The 18699-nt window shown below is 46.7% G+C and overlaps 2 protein-coding genes across 2 annotated transcripts; both read right to left on the bottom strand.

Moving 5' to 3' along the window:
- Positions 1-4767: 4767 nt before the first annotated feature.
- Positions 4768-7842, bottom strand: LOC123743195 (uncharacterized; the record flags this gene model as incomplete). Its single annotated transcript, XM_082968573.1, has 5 exons — positions 7782-7842; positions 7544-7609; positions 7294-7377; positions 7053-7167; positions 4768-6094 (listed from the first exon to the last, which is right to left on the bottom strand). Coding segments are annotated over exons 1-5 (1653 nt in total), but the record flags the coding sequence as incomplete, so codon positions are not given.
- A 7562-nt stretch (positions 7843-15404) lies between these two features.
- LOC123743192 (uncharacterized) lies at positions 15405-17987 on the bottom strand. Its single transcript, XM_082968571.1, has 6 exons — positions 17927-17987; positions 17689-17754; positions 17439-17522; positions 17198-17312; positions 15613-17032; positions 15405-15458 (listed from the first exon to the last, which is right to left on the bottom strand). Exons 1-6 carry the CDS (start codon positions 17985-17987, stop codon positions 15405-15407), a joined length of 1800 nt encoding a protein of 599 aa, XP_082824697.1.
- Between the last annotated feature and the right edge of the window lie 712 nt (positions 17988-18699).

Raw genomic sequence — 18699 nt, 5'->3', positions numbered from 1 at the left:
CAAGGGAATTTGGGAAGATTGTGGCTGTTTATACTTCGGTTATTGTGATGATTTTGTCAGAGGAAACAAATCTGAATCTCTGATAATCTAACAGTTACGCTGTAGCGGAGATTCAGCACAATGGATAGCGTCGCAGTTGATCAATTGCACGTGAATCTAAACCCGCAGTTTATCATGTGCCATTCTTCGGCTATATTTACATCAAATCTTCTCAGGCCTACCTATTGCATCTGTTCTCCAGCAATAAAGTACATTATCAAGTTAATATTCATTTAGTCACAGCATAAATTAAACGTGAGCCTACACAATCAAATTAACTTGTCAAGACCCTGCCATTCTTCTCCGTTATTACTTTTATTCAAGACAAAATACCCCCAGTTCTCGCATTATTTTACAGACTTGGTCAGAAAGGGTAACTCATTCTCAAGACCCAGACAAACAAATGTAGAATAACATTCAATACACAAACGTAGGCTACATAACAGGGGCGGAAATCCCAGGGGGGACGGGGGGTACACGACCCCCCCATCCTGGGAAAACATATGATTTGTCCCCCCCAATATATCACTGTAAACATAACTCTGTAATTTAAATAATATGAATAATACGCAATGAAAGCAATTGTGCTGATTATAGACACTTAACCTGTTGGGTCTAGGGGGCAGCATTTGCACGTCTGGATAAAAAAAATGTACCCGATTTAATCTGGTTACTAATCCTACCCAGTAACTAGAATATGCATATACTTATTATATATGGATAGAAAACACTCTAAAGTTTCCAAAACTGTTTGAATGGTGTCTGTGAGTATAACAGAACTCATTTGGCAGGCAAAACCCTGAGACATTTTCTGACAGGAAGTGGATACCTGATGTGTTGTATTGATTTTAAACCTATCCCATTGAAAAACACAGGGGTTTAGGAATATTTTGGCACTTCCTATTGCTTCCACTAGATGTCACCAGCCTTTACAAAGTGTTTTGAGTCTTCTGGAGGGAGATCTGACCGAACAAGAGCCATGGAACGGTGATGTCCCATTAGACACCTGGCGCGCTACTTCATGTTGGGTACCCTCGTTCCAATACGTTATAAAAGGCTATGCATTCGTCCACCTTGAATATTATTCATGTTCTGGTTAAAAAAGGCCCTAATGATTTATGCTATACAACGTTTGACATGTTTGAACGAACGGAAATATATTTTTTCCCCTCGTTCATGACGAGAAGTCCGGCTGGCTTACATCATGTGCTAACGAGACGGAGATTTTTGGACATAAATGATGAGCTTTTTTGAACAAAACTACATTCGTTATGGACCTGTGATACCTGGAAGTGACATCTGATGAAGAGAATCAAAGGTAATGGATTATTTACATAGTATTTTCGATTTTAGATCTCCCCAACATGACGTCTAGTCTGTATCGCAACGCGTATTTTTCTGGGCACAGTGCTCAGATTATTGCAAAGTGTGATTTCCCAGTAAGGTTATTTTTAAATCTGGCAAGTTGATTGCGTTCAAAAGATGTAAATCTATAATTCTTTAAATGACAATATAATATTTTACCAATGTTTTCTAATTTTAATTATTTAATTTGTGACGCTGACTTGACTGCCGGTTATTGGAGGGAAACGATTTCCTCAACATCAATGCCATAGTAAAACGCTGTTTTTGTATATAAATATGAACTTGATAGAACTAAAAATGCATGCATTGTCTAACATAATGTCCTAGGAGTGTCATCTGATGGAGATTGTAAAAGGTTAGTGTATCATTTTAGCTGGTTTTATGGTTTTGGTGACCCTGTCTTTGACTTGACAAAACATTACACACAACTCTTGTAAATGTACTGTCCTAACATACTCTAAATTTATGCTTTCGCCGTAAAACCTTTTTGAAATCGTAAAACGTGGTTAGATTAAGGAGATGTTTATCTTTCAAATGGTGTAACATAGTTGTATTTTTGAAAAATTTGAATTTTGACATTTATTTGGATTCAAATTTGCCGCTCTTGAAATGCACCTGCTGTTGATGGAGTGCACCACAGGTGGCACGCTAGCGTCCCACCTAGCCCCAAGAGGTTAATAGAGCTTTTTTAAGTTTCAAAAGATTGCGACCCCCCACCCTTTGCCTCACAATGGTTTGATCCACTGCCAGTTCCTTAGTTGGCAAGGTAACAGAGGGTTCGTATCTACTGTCTGAAAGGCACTCAATGCACGTGACTGACATGAGGTTAATCCAGTCAATCGCTCCATAGCAATGATTTGTTTTATGTTGGCAGGGTTCACACACACACACACACACACACTAGCTGAATTTGCAGAGCTAGCGCGCAAATATTAACTATTAAGCTAGCTAGTACCTATTCCATTTATGTGGCGTCGTCAAAGATGGAATCTTTGCTATCGTCAATTTATTCCAAGATCAGCAATGTAAGTTAGTGCTTCAAAGTCCCTGTGATAAGGTTAGCGATAAACTGAAGTCCAAACTGAACAGAACTACACTCTCTTCTACCATTGTCTTAAATATATGTAATGGTCTTGTTGCAAAAGCTAAATTGTCTCAAGGGAACTTTTATTTATTTTATTTCACCTTTATTTAACCCGGGTAGCAAAGATTATAGCAAACACCACTGAAACGGAATTTGTGCTCGCTAGCTTTGCAAATTCAGCTATTGTTGGAAGCCAGCCAATTTGAAACAAACGGTTAAAATTACAAAAGGTTGCAGCATATGTTGTGTAAATGGTGAACTCATACAGCTGTCAACTCTTGTCACTGCAATCCGTTTCACATTTGCTAGCTACCTTTTAGATCGAAGCCCATATAGAATGATAGAAGATATGATAGAAGCCCATCTCCTACTGTAAATAACCTACACACTGTGTGTAGCCAGCCAGGTAGAAAAATGGCAGAAAAAAGAAAAAAGACGCACATCAGAGTATTTTTCAGTACACCAAAATGCAAAATAAGAACCCTATAACCTAATATCTCAAAGACTAGTTGATAAAATGTTCATAAGAAAGAAGTGAAATGCTAATGAAAATGTTTCACAATGATGTCATTAGGCAGAGCAGGCAACAGATGGCACACAGACAGGAGAGCTGGGGACAGACTGGCAGAGACAGGGAGTCTCAGGTAAGTTTGTTGTCTTTGTTTGGCAACATTATGAAAGGTTCTCCATTTTTTTGACTTGTAAAATAGGAACATAATTGGAAAATGCCATGGATACCCCCACTCTCGACTGAACTAAGATCTGTTAAAGGCAATGGTATTGCTGTTGTGATTAGTTGTGTAGTTTTGGGTACCGGTAGTTAGGAGTACGGCAAACACCTTATTTCTTTGGTTCCTCAATATACATTTACCATATTACAACGTAGGCTGTGTGTTACAGCACTACTTTTGGTGTCCCCCTCAGGAATTGCTCTTCAGAAAATGTCATGTAATTGTCCCCTCCAAAGTTGATATCAGATTTTCGCCCCTGCTACATAAAATAACCTGGAAGGCCTACCCTGTAGCAAACAAAATATTTGCATAGGCCGTAACGGTTTAACTTGCTTCAAAACAGGCTGAATTCAGGTTGGCATAAGTGAGTAAAGCGGTGCCACAGAAATTGTTTTGAATTAAAGCAGATACCTACCGGTAGCTCAAAAGTTGGAGCCAATTTTGTTGCTGTATTAACTGCATTTAAAGGTTGCGTGTACATGCTCTTTGAATTCATGGCGACTATAAGTACGACGCACACCCCGAGCGTTGATCATGCGGATAGAGAAGGCCTGTATGAACAGACTTCACCTCACGCTTTTCATAGAAATTAACCGGTTAATTTCTCCCATGTAATCGGAGTGGGTGGGAAATCCTGGTAAAACTGTTCCCCCCCATCAAACCCTAGGTTAGAGGCGCTACAAGCAACTCTGGGAGAGCTAGGACCTGATAGCAGCCTGCCAGCTAAAGCAGGTTAGCATTGACTTATTTAACCTGAAAGTTTGGATTGTCACTGGGATATGAAGACCAACCGCCAAAACGATGGGCTAATGAGACGAGAGCTGGTTTCACATGTAAGCATTCACTAATAGGAAACCAAGTCAGTCAGGAGAGAAGACACCCAGCAGAGTAATTTAAATGCAAGTTGACAACCGTGATATTAGTTAGCACTGAAACCCCGATTCTAGCAACATCCTCATATGTACCAACCCCAGACACTGTGTTCCACAACCATCAAGTTAAAATGAACTAGAACCCATTCCACATCATGTGATGCTACTAGCATAAATTGACCAACACTGAGCAAATGTAGCTTAAACACAGGGGTCAAAGTATTAATATATTGCTGAGGCCAAAGCATGGTTATAATGCAAAATAAATGTTGCCAAGTAGGAACCGCCAAAACAATACTGAGGACACAAGTATTACAGTTAATGTTTAATTGAGCCAAAACAAGCAAATGCAGTTACACACACAGACAACCTGGACTAGAGTACCCATGAACTCTTGCATGGACCCCGAGCACCATGTCCCACGTCAGATATCCATGTTTGTGGTCAACGGGGGCTCCGATGAAGCGGTGAACAGTTCCTTAGAGGTAGCGTCGTCAGACGGGCCAGTCGCAGCTTCAGAGGTAGCGTCGTCAGACGGGCCAGTCGCAGCTTCAGAGGTAGCGTCGTCAGACGGGCCAGTCGCAGCTTCAGAGGTAGCGTCGTCAGACGGGGGGCCAGTCGCAGCTTCAGAGGTAGCGTCGTCAGACGGGGGGCCAGTCGCAGCTTCAGAGGTAGCGTCGTCAGACGGGGGGCCAGTCGCAGCTTCAGAGGTAGCGTCGTCAGACGGGGGGCCAGTCGCAGCTTCAGAGGTAGCGTCGTCAGACGGGGGGCCAGTCGCAGCTTCAGAGGTAGCGTCGTCAGACGGGGGGCCAGTCGCAGCTTCAGAGGTAGCGTCGTCAGACGGGGGGCCAGTCGCAGCTTCAGAGGTAGCGTCGTCAGACGGGGGGCCAGTCGCAGCTTCAGAGGTAGCGTCGTCAGACGGGGGGCCAGTCGCAGCTTCAGAGGTAGCGTCGTCAGACGGGGGGCCAGTCGCAGCTTCAGAGGTAGCGTCGTCAGACGGGGGGCCAGTCGCAGCTTCAGAGGTAGCGTCGTCAGACGGGGGGCCAGTCGCAGCTTCAGAGGTAGCGTCGTCAGACGGGGGGCCAGTCGCAGCTTCAGAGGTAGCGTCGTCAGACGGGGGGCCAGTCGCAGCTTCAGAGGTAGCGTCGTCAGACGGGGGGCCAGTCGCAGCTTCAGAGGTAGCGTCGTCAGACGGGGGGCCAGTCGCAGCTTCAGAGGTAGCGTCGTCAGACGGGGGGCCAGTCGCAGCTTCAGAGGTAGCGTCGTCAGACGGGGGGCCAGTCGCAGCTTCAGAGGTAGCGTCGTCAGACGGGGGGCCAGTCGCAGCTTCAGAGGTAGCGTCGTCAGACGGGGGGCCAGTCGCAGCTTCAGAGGTAGCGTCGTCAGACGGGGGGCCAGTCGCAGCTTCAGAGGTAGCGTCGTCAGACGGGGGGCCAGTCGCAGCTTCAGAGGTAGCGTCGTCAGACGGGGGGCCAGTCGCAGCTTCAGAGGTAGCGTCGTCAGACGGGGGGCCAGTCGCAGCTTCAGAGGTAGCGTCGTCAGACGGGGGGCCAGTCGCAGCTTCAGAGGTAGCGTCGTCAGACGGGGGGCCAGTCGCAGCTTCAGAGGTAGCGTCGTCAGACGGGGGGCCAGTCGCAGCTTCAGAGGTAGCGTCGTCAGACGGGGGGCCAGTCGCAGCTTCAGAGGTAGCGTCGTCAGACGGGGGGCCAGTCGCAGCTTCAGAGGTAGCGTCGTCAGACGGGGGGCCAGTCGCAGCTTCAGAGGTAGCGTCGTCAGACGGGGGGCCAGTCGCAGCTTCAGAGGTAGCGTCGTCAGACGGGGGGCCAGTCGCAGCTTCAGAGGTAGCGTCGTCAGACGGGGGGCCAGTCGCAGCTTCAGAGGTAGCGTCGTCAGACGGGGGGCCAGTCGCAGCTTCAGAGGTAGCGTCGTCAGACGGGGGGCCAGTCGCAGCTTCAGAGGTAGCGTCGTCAGACGGGGGGCCAGTCGCAGCTTCAGAGGTTGCGTCGTCAGACGGGGGGCCAGTCGCAGCTTCAGGGGTAGCGTCGTCAGACGGGGGGCCAGTCGCAGCTTCAGGGGTAGCGTCGTCAGACGGGGGGCCAGTCGCAGCTTCAGAGGTAGCGTCGTCAGACGGGGGGCCAGTCGCAGCTTCAGAGGTAGCGTCGTCAGACGGGGGGCCAGTCGCAGCTTCAGAGGTAGCGTCGTCAGACGGGGGGCCAGTCGCAGCTTCAGAGGTAGCGTCGTCAGACGGGGGGCCAGTCGCAGCTTCAGAGGTAGCGTCGTCAGACGGGGGGCCAGTCGCAGCTTCAGAGGTAGCGTCGTCAGACGGGGGGCCAGTCGCAGCTTCAGAGGTAGCGTCGTCAGACGGGGGGCCAGTCGCAGCTTCAGAGGTAGCGTCGTCAGACGGGGGGCCAGTCGCAGCTTCAGAGGTAGCGTCGTCAGACGGGGGGCCAGTCGCAGCTTCAGAGGTAGCGTCGTCAGACGGGGGGCCAGTCGCAGCTTCAGAGGTAGCGTCGTCAGACGGGGGGCCAGTCGCAGCTTCAGAGGTAGCGTCGTCAGACGGGGGGCCAGTCGCAGCTTCAGAGGTAGCGTCGTCAGACGGGGGGCCAGTCGCAGCTTCAGAGGTAGCGTCGTCAGACGGGGGGCCAGTCGCAGCTTCAGAGGTAGCGTCGTCAGACGGGGGGCCAGTCGCAGCTTCAGAGGTAGCGTCGTCAGACGGGGGGCCAGTCGCAGCTTCAGAGGTAGCGTCGTCAGACGGGGGGCCAGTCGCAGCTTCAGAGGTAGCGTCGTCAGACGGGGGGCCAGTCGCAGCTTCAGAGGTAGCGTCGTCAGACGGGGGGCCAGTCGCAGCTCCAGAGGTAGCGTCGTCAGACGGGGGGGCCAGTCGCAGCTCCAGAGGTAGCGTCGTCAGACGGGGGGCCAGTCGCAGCTCCAGAGGTAGCGTCGTCAGACGGGCCAGTCGCAGCGTCGTCAGAGGACATGCGCCTCAGCTTCTCCTCAGAGGACAGGGCATCATTTGCCTGAGAGCTACCATGGTTTGGAGAAGCTTGGGATTCTACTTCGTTAGTCTCTAAATACTCTATAGAAAAAACAAAAGGAACAGTTGGGTATTCTACAGCAACACATCTGTTCCACACGGTCTAGGCCGAATTGCCAGTCGAATGTTGAACCCAACAGTTTTCAAAGTATATGTTTCAGGCCGTACCTTCTCTGTCTTGTTTAGCGTCAGACCCTATGGATCGGAGCAAGGCCAGGGCATGCTCAATGGAGACGTCATTTGATGACAGCTCTGAAAAACGTAGGTTAAGGTACACAAGCAAAATTACCAAATCAAAGGCTTTGACAACGTTATTTAGACTGAGTTACTCTATGGTGTTGAATGAGTGTCAAACACAGCAGCACCATAGACAGTGACAAAGAACATAGCTAGAAGGGTTGTGGAAAGAAACACTTACCTCCAAGTCTCCTCTGCAGAGAGACTTGATCTTGCTTCTGGGACTTTCCAACAGGGTAACAAGAAACTGAGGAGAAAGTGTTGACAGAAGTTGAGTTCACACAAAATAGCTACATATATTAATAATAGATGACCAATGCGGAAGAAACAGACAGTCAAATTTGAATCTCCAACTTATAAAGTTAAGCATATTTCCCAAACAAATCCCTTCAATCCAAATAAAACGTTAGTGAACCAACCTTTGACAACCCCCACAGTCATCACAAAGAGCAGCAATTCTCTCACACCTCCCATGATCATGAGAATAGTCTGTGTTATCAACAGGTAATGTCTTCCCATGGCCTGTATGAGGCTTATATAGGCCACTAATGACCGTTTACCTGACAAACATGACTTAACGATCAATTAACAAGCTTGATTGAGGTGTTACATTCAGATAGAAATAGACCATGTAGAACATATGTTGATTCTTTGGTGGGCAGGCAATCTTTTCTACTCCATATATTGCATTTATATCTGTAATGTTTAACCCTAATGGTCTCAGAATCTTCAAAGATATTAGGGGGAAATAAACACTGTACCCAAATCCACTTTTTCCAATGCTCCTGGGAAATGGGTAGGCCTCCACCATACAGTTTTACAGCTGTGATATATTTATTTATTTACATAGATCACATACTTAAATATATATATGTTAGCTGTAGGTAGCTTTGGGATAAAATTCCCATATTGTATTGTTACTAACATAAATCATAATATATCATATTTTCCTCATTTGCTCTGTAGGAGGTTCGTCATATGAAGGACATTCAAGTGGATGTGACCCCTAACCTGACATAATGTAAACGTTATACATTAAGCTCTCTCCCTCAGTGACATGAATTAGTATATTTCATATTCTCAGAACCCAACAGTAGGTTTTAAGGTGTGGCTGCATGTTTGTCGTGGACGCATCGTCACTCTTGATGTTCTTTTTCCAGATTGCAAGTGAAACACCTTTAGATGTGGTAAGTGCCAGTTGGTAACTTTTCCTCACACTTGCTTGTTTAAGGTATGGATGCAACACCCCAGTATGTCTGCAGGGGCTGGTCACTGAGATTTACCATGTTACACATGCTACTAGACTAACCTTCCAAGTAAATATGTTACAAGTCTGAACTGGCCGTCCTTGTCTTTCCTCAACTAATTGAAAGCTCAGGGACAGACATCCTGAACGACTTTGATGTCAGAGCTCCCATCAGCCCTCTACACCTCGCTGTGAGTAAAGCCTACCTGCTCCTGTAGTGGTCTCCATATGACAAATGGCACCCTATTCCCTATTTAGTACACTACTTTTGACCAGATCCTTATAGGCCCTGATCAAAAGTAGTTCACTACATAGGGAATAGGGTGCTATCTGGGAAGCAGGCATGGTGTTGATTTTCCACAGGAAGTTGACTGTCCAGACAGACTCACACACCAAATTCCTATCTATTCCTGATTCGTGTAAAATACATGCATATTCTACACAGTGATGATGAGGATGATTTCCTTATTTTGCCATTTGAGTTAATCAACCTCAGGGGAGAAGTAGAGTGTTTGTTTCTCAATCCCACGCTTGGCAGGGACCTCCGATGTTGATGCTGGGCGGGAGCAAAAATGGGCTCCCGATTGAAAGACTCTGGTCTACTTTAGAGGTCTAGCACTGTATTTCTGTTCAGGCGTACCACTGGTCTACTATAGGACATCGAATATATATCTATTCAGGCGTACCACTGGACTTTGCTTGAGACTGTGTTTGTGTTTCTATTCAGGCGTACCACAGCCACCACCATGCTATGGAGGTCCTGGTTCAGTCTCTGCTGGATCTAGACGTGAGGGACAGCCAGGGGCGCACCCTCTGGACCTGTCTGCCTTAAAAAGTAATGAAGAGAGGTTGGGCCAGTGCTTTGGGGCCAGGGGGTTTTCATAACCAAGTAATGAAGAGATGGAGATTGGATCCAGAGGGTTGGAGACAGGAGGTTGGAGCCAGTGGGTTGGGACCCAGTGTGTCGGGACCCAGTGTGTCAAGTTTGCTGACGACACGAAGGCGATGAGAGGTCAGAGACTTGGCATTGTGGTGCCAGGACAACCTCTCCCTCAATGCCAGTAAGACCAAGGAGCTGATCGTGGTCTAAAGGAGCAAGAGGGGAGAGCACGTCCCCATCCACATCAACAGGGCTGTTCCTTGGCGACCTAACATGGTCCACACACACCCGCACAGTCGTGGCATGGGCACTCGCATCCTCAAAAAGTTAAAGGGTCTTGCTCTGACCCTACGCACAATCACTAGACTGTATACAAAGCATATGCACACTCACACACACTACATTCACACTCCCACACACACACACACACACACACACACACACACACACTCCCACACACACACACACACACACACACAAACCGACACAACCCAAACACACATGCATCCACATTACACACTCTCACAAACACACAACTTTACACTCATCATTTGCAGCTGCTGCTCTGTTCTTTATTTTGCTATTATTATTATTATTATCAATCCTGATGCCTAGTCACTTTACCCAGCCTTCTTGTACATATCTACTTCAAATACCTCGTACCCCTGCACACTGATCTGGAACCTGTACTCCTTGTATATAGCTTTATTCTTGGGTATTTTATTCCTCGTGTTACAATATATACAGTACCAGTCAAAAGTTTGGACACACCTACTCATTCCAGGGTTTCTTTATTTTTTTTACAATTTTCTACATTGTAGAACATCAAAAGTATGAAATAACACATAAGGAATCCTGAAGTAACCAAAAAAGTGTTAAACAAATCAAAATATATTTTATATTTGAGATTCTTCAAAGTAGCCACCCTTTGCCTTGATGACAGCTTTGCACACTCTTGGCATTCACTCAACCAGCTTCATGAGGTACTCACCTGGAATGCATTTTAATTAACAGGTGTGCCTTGTTCAAAGTTAATTTGTGGAATTTATTTCCTTCTTAGTGCGTTTGAGCCAATCACTTGTTTTGTGACAAGGTAGGGGTGGTATACAGAAGATAGCCCTATTTGGTAAAATACCAAGTCCATATCATGGCAAGAACAGCTCAAATAAGCAAAGAGAAACAAAAGTCTATTATTATTTTAAGACATGAAGTTCAGTGAATCCGGAAAATTTCAAGAACTTTGAATGTTTCTTCAAGTGCAGTTGCAAAATCCATCAAGCGCTATGTCTCTCATGAGGACCGCCACAGGAAAGGAAGACCCAGAGTTACCTCTGCTGTAAAGTTCAAGTAACAGACACATCTCAACATCAACTGTTCAGAGGAGACTACGTGAATCAGGCCTTCATGGTCAAATTGCTGCAAAGAAACCACTACTAAAGGACACCAATAAGAAGAAGAGACTTGCTTGGGCCAAGAAACACCAGCAATGGACATTAGACCGGTGGAAATCTGTCCTTTTGGAAAAGCAATCCAGGTGAAGCTGGTTGAGAGAATGCCAAGAGTGTGCAAAGGGTGGCTACATTGAAGAGTCTATATAAATATAAAATAGATTTTGATATGTTTAACACTTTTTTGGTTACTACATGATTCCATATGTGTTATTTCATAGTTTTGAGTTCTTCACTATTATTTTACAATGTAGAAAATAGTCAAAATAAAGAAAAACCTTTGAATAAGTAGGTGTGTCCAAACTTTTGATTGGTACTATATATATATATATATATATATATATTCTATAGTTTTGTTCTCTGCATCGTTGGGGTGGGCTCGTAAGCAAGCATTTCACGGTAAAGAGTTGATTTGAGAGGGAAAGACAAAGAGCGAGGGAGTCCAAATGTATTCTGACCTAGTCTTTAGTATGAATCCATTTTTAATGAGACGAGTACAAAACATTAAAGGAACAGTTGTCTCCATGTCTCGTCCGTACCTGGTAGAGTATTCGGATGGGGGTCCCGCAAAGTTCATCCCAATGGCTGGGGGAGGAGGGTAGGCCTCATTGGTCATGTAGAGACATATCTTTTCCAGAGAACCTACCAATTTTCCTTCCTGAGGAAATTGCAAGAAATTACCAGGCTTCCCGTTCAAACCGAAAGTGCTATTTAGAAGCATATGTTTTATTTAACCAGGTAAGTTGACTGAGAACACATTCTCATTTACAGCAATGACCTGGGGAATAGTTACAGGGGATGGGGGGGTGAATGAGCCAATAGTAAGCTTGGGATGATTAGGTGACCGTGATGGTATGAGGGCCAGATTGGGAATTTAGCCAGGACACCAGGGTTAACACCCCTACTCTAACAATAAGTGCCATGGGATCTTTAGTGACCACAGAGAGTCAGGACACCTGTTTAACGTCCCACCCGAAAGACAGCACATGTCCCCAATCACTGCCCTGGGATATTATTTTAGACCAGAGGAAAGAGTGACTCCTACTGGCCCTCCAACACCACTTCCAGCAGCAACTGGTCTCCAATCTAGGGACTGACCAGGACCAACCCTGCTTAGCTTCAGAAGCAAGCCAGCTGTGGGATGCAGGGTGTTAAGCAGCGAATAAAATCCAACATGATTATAACACTCTACATGGAGAAATATACACTAATGGGTTCTTGTATTTGTTGCTATTTAATCAACTCAAAGTCACCACACTATTTCATTGATGTAGCCTAGTTTTAACCGGTCTATGAGGCACTGTTGGCCGACGGGTCAAATATGAGGTTATTACAGTAGCCTACCTTTCACTGAAAGATGCATTTCGGTCCTTTCCTCTCCCCTTACACCTGGCTATCAAGGGAATTTGGGAAGGTTGTGGCTGTTTATACTTCGGTTATTGTGATGATTTTGTCAGAGGAAACAAATCTGAATCTCTGATAATCTAACAGTTACGCTGTAGCGGAGATTCAGCACAATGGATAGCGTCGCAGTTGATCAATTGCACGTGAATCTAAACCCGCAGTTTATCATGTGCCATTCTTCGTCTATATTTACATCAAATCTTCTCAGGCCTACCTATTGCATCTGTTCTCCAGCAATAAAGTACATTATCAAGTTAATATTCATTTAGTCACAGCATAAATTAAACGTGAGCCTACACAATCAAATTAACTTGTCAAGACCCTGCCATTCTTCTCCGTTATTACTTTTATTCAAGACAAAATACCCCCAGTTCTCGCATTATTTTACAGACTTGGTCAGAAAGGGTAACTCATTCTCAAGACCCAGACAAACAAATGTAGAATAACATTCAATACACAAACGTAGGCTACATAACAGGGGCGGAAATCCCAGGGGGGACGGGGGGTACACGACCCCCCCATCCTGGGAAAAATATGATTTGTCCCCCCCAATATATCACTGTAAACATAACTCTGTAATTTAAATAATATGAATAATACGCAATGAAAGCAATTGTGCTGATTATAGACACTTAATAGAGCTTTTTTAAGTTTCAAAAGATTGCGACCCCCCACCCTTTGCCTCACAATGGTTTGATCCACTGCCAGTTCCTTAGTTGGCAAGGTAACAGAGGGTTCGTATCTACTGTCTGAAAGGCACTCAATGCACGTGACTGACATGAGGTTAATCCAGTCAATCGCGCCATAGCAATGATTTGTTTTATGTTGGCAGGGTTCACACACACACACACACACACTAGCTGAATTTGCAGAGCTAGCGCGCAAATATTAACTATTAAGCTAGCTAGTACCTATTCCATTTATGTGGCGTCGTCAAAGATGGAATCTTTGCTATCGTCAATTTATTCCAAGATCAGCAATGTAAGTTAGTGCTTCAAAGTCCCTGTGATAAGGTTAGCGATAAACTGAAGTCCAAACTGAACAGAACTACACTCTCTTCTACCATTGTCTTAAATATATGTAATGGTCTCGTTGCAAAAGCTAAATTGTCTCAAGGGAACTTTTATTTATTTTATTTCACCTTTATTTAACCCGGGTAGCAAAGATTATAGCAAACACCACTGAAACGGAATTTGTGCTCGCTAGCTTTGCAAATTCAGCTATTGTTGGAAGCCAGCCAATTTGAAACAAACGGTTAAAATTACAAAAGGTTGCAGCATATGTTGTGTAAATGGTGAACTCATACAGCTGTCAACTCTTGTCACTGCAATCCGTTTCACATTTGCTAGCTACCTTTTAGATCGAAGCCCATATAGAATGATAGAAGATATGATAGAAGCCCATCTCCTACTGTAAATAACCTACACACTGTGTGTAGCCAGCCAGGTAGAAAAATGGCAGAAAAAAGAAAAAAGACGGACATCAGAGTATTTTTCAGTACACCAAAATGCAAAATAAGAACCCTATAACCTAATATCTCAAAGACTAGTTGATAAAATGTTCATAAGAAAGAAGTGAAATGCTAATGAAAATGTTTCACAATGATGTCATTAGGCAGAGCAGGCAACAGATGGCACACAGACAGGAGAGCTGGGGACAGACTGGCAGAGACAGGGAGTCTCAGGTAAGTTTGTCTTTGTTTGGCAACATTATGAAAGGTTCTCCATTTTTTTGACTTGTAAAATAGGAACATAATTGGAAAATGCCATGGATACCCCCACTCTCGACTGAACTAAGATCTGTTAAAGGCAATGGTATTGCTGTTGTGATTAGTTGTGTAGTTTTGGGTACCGGTAGTTAGGAGTACGGCAAACACCTTATTTCTTTGGTTCCTCAATATACATTTACCATATTACAACGTAGGCTGTGTGTTACAGCACTACTTTTGGTGTCCCCCTCAGGAATTGCTCTTCAGAAAATGTCATGTAATTGTCCCCTCCAAAGTTAATATCAGATTTTCGCCTCTGCTACATAAAATAACCTGGAAGGCCTACCCTGTAGCAAACAAAATATTTGCATAGGCCGTAACGGTTTAACTTGCTTCAAAACAGGCTGAATTCAGGTTGGCATAAGTGAGTAAAGCGGTGCCACAGAAATTGTTTTGAATTAAAGCAGATACCTACCGGTAGCTCAAAAGTTGGAGCCAATTTTGTTGCTGTATTAACTGCATTTAAAGGTTGCGTGTACATGCTCTTTGAATTCATGGCGACTATAAGTACGACGCACACCCCGAGCGTTGATCATGCGGATAGAGAAGGCCTGTATGAACAGACTTCACCTCACGCTTTTCATAGAAATTAACCGGTTAATTTCTCCCATGTAATCGGAGTGGGTGGGAAATCCTGGTAAAACTGTTCCCCCCCATCAAACCCTAGGTTAGAGGCGCTACAAGCAACTCTGGGAGAGCTAGGACCTGATAGCAGCCTGCCAGCTAAAGCAGGTTAGCATTGACTTATTTAACCTGAAAGTTTGGATTGTCACTGGGATATGAAGACCAACCGCCAAAACGATGGGCTAATGAGACGAGAGCTGGTTTCACATGTAAGCATTCACTAATAGGAAACCAAGTCAGTCAGGAGAGAAGACACCCAGCAGAGTAATTTAAATGCAAGTTGACAACCGTGATATTAGTTAGCACTGAAACCCCGATTCTAGCAACATCCTCATATGTACCAACCCCAGACACTGTGTTCCACAACCATCAAGTTAAAATGAACTAGAACCCATTCCACATCATGTGATGCTACTAGCATAAATTGACCAACACTGAGCAAATGTAGCTTAAACACAGGGGTCAAAGTATTAATATATTGCTGAGGCCAAAGCATGGTTATAATGCAAAATAAATGTTGCCAAGTAGGAACCGCCAAAACAATACTGAGGACACAAGTATTACAGTTAATGTTTAATTGAGCCAAAACAAGCAAATGCAGTTACACACACAGACAACCTGGACTAGAGTACCCATGAACTCTTGCATGGACCCCGAGCACCATGTCCCACGTCAGATATCCATGTTTGTGGTCAACGGGGGCTCCGATGAAGCGGTGAACAGTTCCTTAGAGGTAGCGTCGTCAGACGGGGGGCCAGTCGCAGCTTCAGAGGTAGCGTCGTCAGACGGGGGGCCAGTCGCAGCTTCAGAGGTAGCGTCGTCAGACGGGGGGGCCAGTCGCAGCTTCAGAGGTAGCGTCGTCAGACGGGGGGCCAGTCGCAGCTTCAGAGGTAGCGTCGTCAGACGGGGGGCCAGTCGCAGCTTCAGAGGTAGCGTCGTCAGACGGGGGGCCAGTCGCAGCTTCAGAGGTAGCGTCGTCAGACGGGGGGCCAGTCGCAGCTTCAGAGGTAGCGTCGTCAGACGGGGGGCCAGTGGCAGCTTCAGAGGTAGCGTCGTCAGACGGGGGGCCAGTGGCAGCTTCAGAGGTAGCGTCGTCAGACGGGGGGCCAGTGGCAGCTTCAGAGGTAGCGTCGTCAGACGGGGGGCCAGTCGCAGCTTCAGAGGTAGCGTCGTCAGACGGGGGGCCAGTCGCAGCTTCAGAGGTAGCGTCGTCAGACGGGGGGCCAGTCGCAGCTTCAGAGGTAGCGTCGTCAGACGGGGGGCCAGTCGCAGCTTCAGAGGTAGCGTCGTCAGACGGGGGGCCAGTCGCAGCTTCAGAGGTAGCGTCGTCAGACGGGGGGCCAGTCGCAGCTTCAGAGGTAGCGTCGTCAGACGGGGGGCCAGTCGCAGCTTCAGAGGTAGCGTCGTCAGACGGGGGGCCAGTCGCAGCTTCAGAGGTAGCGTCGTCAGACGGGGGGCCAGTCGCAGCTTCAGAGGTAGCGTCGTCAGACGGGGGGCCAGTCGCAGCTTCAGAGGTAGCGTCGTCAGACGGGGGGCCAGTCGCAGCTTCAGAGGTAGCGTCGTCAGACGGGGGGCCAGTCGCAGCTTCAGAGGTAGCGTCGTCAGACGGGGGGCCAGTCGCAGCTTCAGAGGTAGCGTCGTCAGACGGGGGGCCAGTCGCAGCTTCAGAGGTAGCGTCGTCAGACGGGGGGCCAGTCGCAGCTTCAGAGGTAGCGTCGTCAGACGGGGGGCCAGTCGCAGCTTCAGAGGTAGCGTCGTCAGACGGGGGGCCAGTCGCAGCTTCAGAGGTAGCGTCGTCAGACGGGGGGCCAGTCGCAGCTTCAGAGGTAGCGTCGTCAGACGGGGGGCCAGTCGCAGCTTCAGAGGTAGCGTCGTCAGACGGGGGGCCAGTCGCAGCTTCAGAGGTAGCGTCGTCAGACGGGGGGCCAGTCGCAGCTTCAGAGGTAGCGTCGTCAGACGGGGGGCCAGTCGCAGCTTCAGAGGTAGCGTCGTCAGACGGGGGGCCAGTCGCAGCTTCAGAGGTAGCGTCGTCAGACGGGGGGCCAGTCGCAGCTTCAGAGGTAGCGTCGTCAGACGGGGGGCCAGTCGCAGCTTCAGAGGTAGCGTCGTCAGACGGGGGGCCAGTCGCAGCTTCAGAGGTAGCGTCGTCAGACGGGGGGCCAGTCGCAGCTTCAGAGGTAGCGTCGTCAGACGGGGGGCCAGTCGCAGCTTCAGAGGTAGCGTCGTCAGACGGGGGGCCAGTCGCAGCTTCAGAGGTAGCGTCGTCAGACGGGGGGCCAGTCGCAGCTTCAGAGGTAGCGTCGTCAGACGGGCCAGTCGCAGCTTCAGAGGTAGCGTCGTCAGACGGGCCAGTCGCAGCTTCAGAGGTAGCGTCGTCAGACGGGCCAGTCGCAGCTTCAGAGGTAGCGTCGTCAGACGGGCCAGTCGCAGCTTCAGAGGTAGCGTCGTCAGACGGGCCAGTCGCAGCGTCGTCAGAGGACATGCGCCTCAGCTTCTCCTCAGAGGACAGGGCATCATTTGCCTGAGAGCTACCATGGTTTGGAGAAGCTTGGGATTCTACTTCGTTAGTCTCTAAATACTCTATAGAAAAAACAAAAGGAACAGTTGGGTATTCTACAGCAACACATCTGTTCCACACGGTCTAGGCCGAATTGCCAGTCGAATGTTGAACCCAACAGTTTTCAAAGTATATGTTTCAGGCCGTACCTTCTCTGTCTTGTTTAGCGTCAGACCCTATGGATCGGAGCAAGGCCAGGGCATGCTCAATGGAGACGTCATTTGATGACAGCTCTGAAAAACGTAGGTTAAGGTACACAAGCAAAATTACCAAATCAAAGGCTTTGACAACGTTATTTAGACTGAGTTACTCTATGGTGTTGAATGAGTGTCAAACACAGCAGCACCATAGACAGTGACAAAGAACATAGCTAGAAGGGTTGTGGAAAGAAACACTTACCTCCAAGTCTCCTCTGCAGAGAGACTTGATCTTGCTTCTGGGACTTTCCAACAGGGTAACAAGAAACTGAGGAGAAAGTGTTGACAGAAGTTGAGTTCACACAAAATAGCTACATATATTAATAATAGATGACCAATGCGGAAGAAACAGACAGTCAAATTTGAATCTCCAACTTATAAAGTTAAGCATATTTCCCAAACAAATCCCTTCAATCCAAATAAAACATTAGTGAACCAACCTTTGACAACCCCCACAGTCATCACAAAGAGCAGCAATTCTCTCACACCTCCCATGATCATGAGAATAGTCTGTGTTATCAACAGGTAATGTCTTCCCATGGCCTGTATGAGGCTTATATAGGCCACTAATGACCGTTTACCTGACAAACATGACTTAACGATCAATTAACAAGCTTGATTGAGGTGTTACATTCAGATAGAAATAGACCATGTAGAACATATGTTGATTCTTTGGTGGGCAGGCAATCTTTTCTACTCCATATATTGCATTTATATCTGTAATGTTTAACCCTAATGGTCTCAGAATCTTCAAAGATATTAGGGGGAAATAAACACTGTACCCAAATCCACTTTTTCCAATGCTCCTGGGAAATGGGTAGGCCTCCACCATACAGTTTTACAGCTGTGATATATTTATTTATTTACATAGATCACATACTTAAATATATATATGTTAGCTGTAGGTAGCTTTGGGATAAAATTCCCATATTGTATTGTTACTAACATAAATCATAATATATCATATTTTCCTCATTTGCTCTGTAGGAGGTTCGTCATATGAAGGACATTCAAGTGGATGTGACCCCTAACCTGACATAATGTAAACGTTATACATTAAGCTCTCTCCCTCAGTGACATGAATTAGTATATTTCATATTCTCAGAACCCAACAGTAGGTTTTAAGGTGTGGCTGCATGTTTGTCGTGGACGCATCGTCACTCTTGATGTTCTTTTTCCAGATTGCAAGTGAAACACCTTTAGATGTGGTAAG

This window comes from Salmo salar, chromosome 02 (assembly GCF_965601325.2).
Source record: "Salmo salar chromosome 02, fSalSal1, whole genome shotgun sequence".
Lineage (NCBI taxonomy): Eukaryota > Metazoa > Chordata > Actinopteri > Salmoniformes > Salmonidae > Salmo > Salmo salar.
This window is presented reverse-complemented; position numbering and strand designations above follow the sequence as displayed.

Bases quoted from the DNA above. Each gene is read 5' to 3' on its own strand.
- LOC123743192 (XM_082968571.1), bottom strand. From the start codon at position 17,987: ATGATCATGGGAGGTGTGAGAGAATTGCTGCTCTTTGTGATGACTGTG. The intron at 17,755-17,926 runs GTTGGTTCACTA...CTTTCTCCTCAG, and splicing joins GACTGTGGGGGTTGTCAAAG to TTTCTTGTTACCCTGTTGGA. The intron at 15,459-15,612 runs GCGACTGGCCCC...GCTACCTCTAAG, and splicing joins ACGACGCTACCTCTGAAGCT to GAACTGTTCACCGCTTCATC.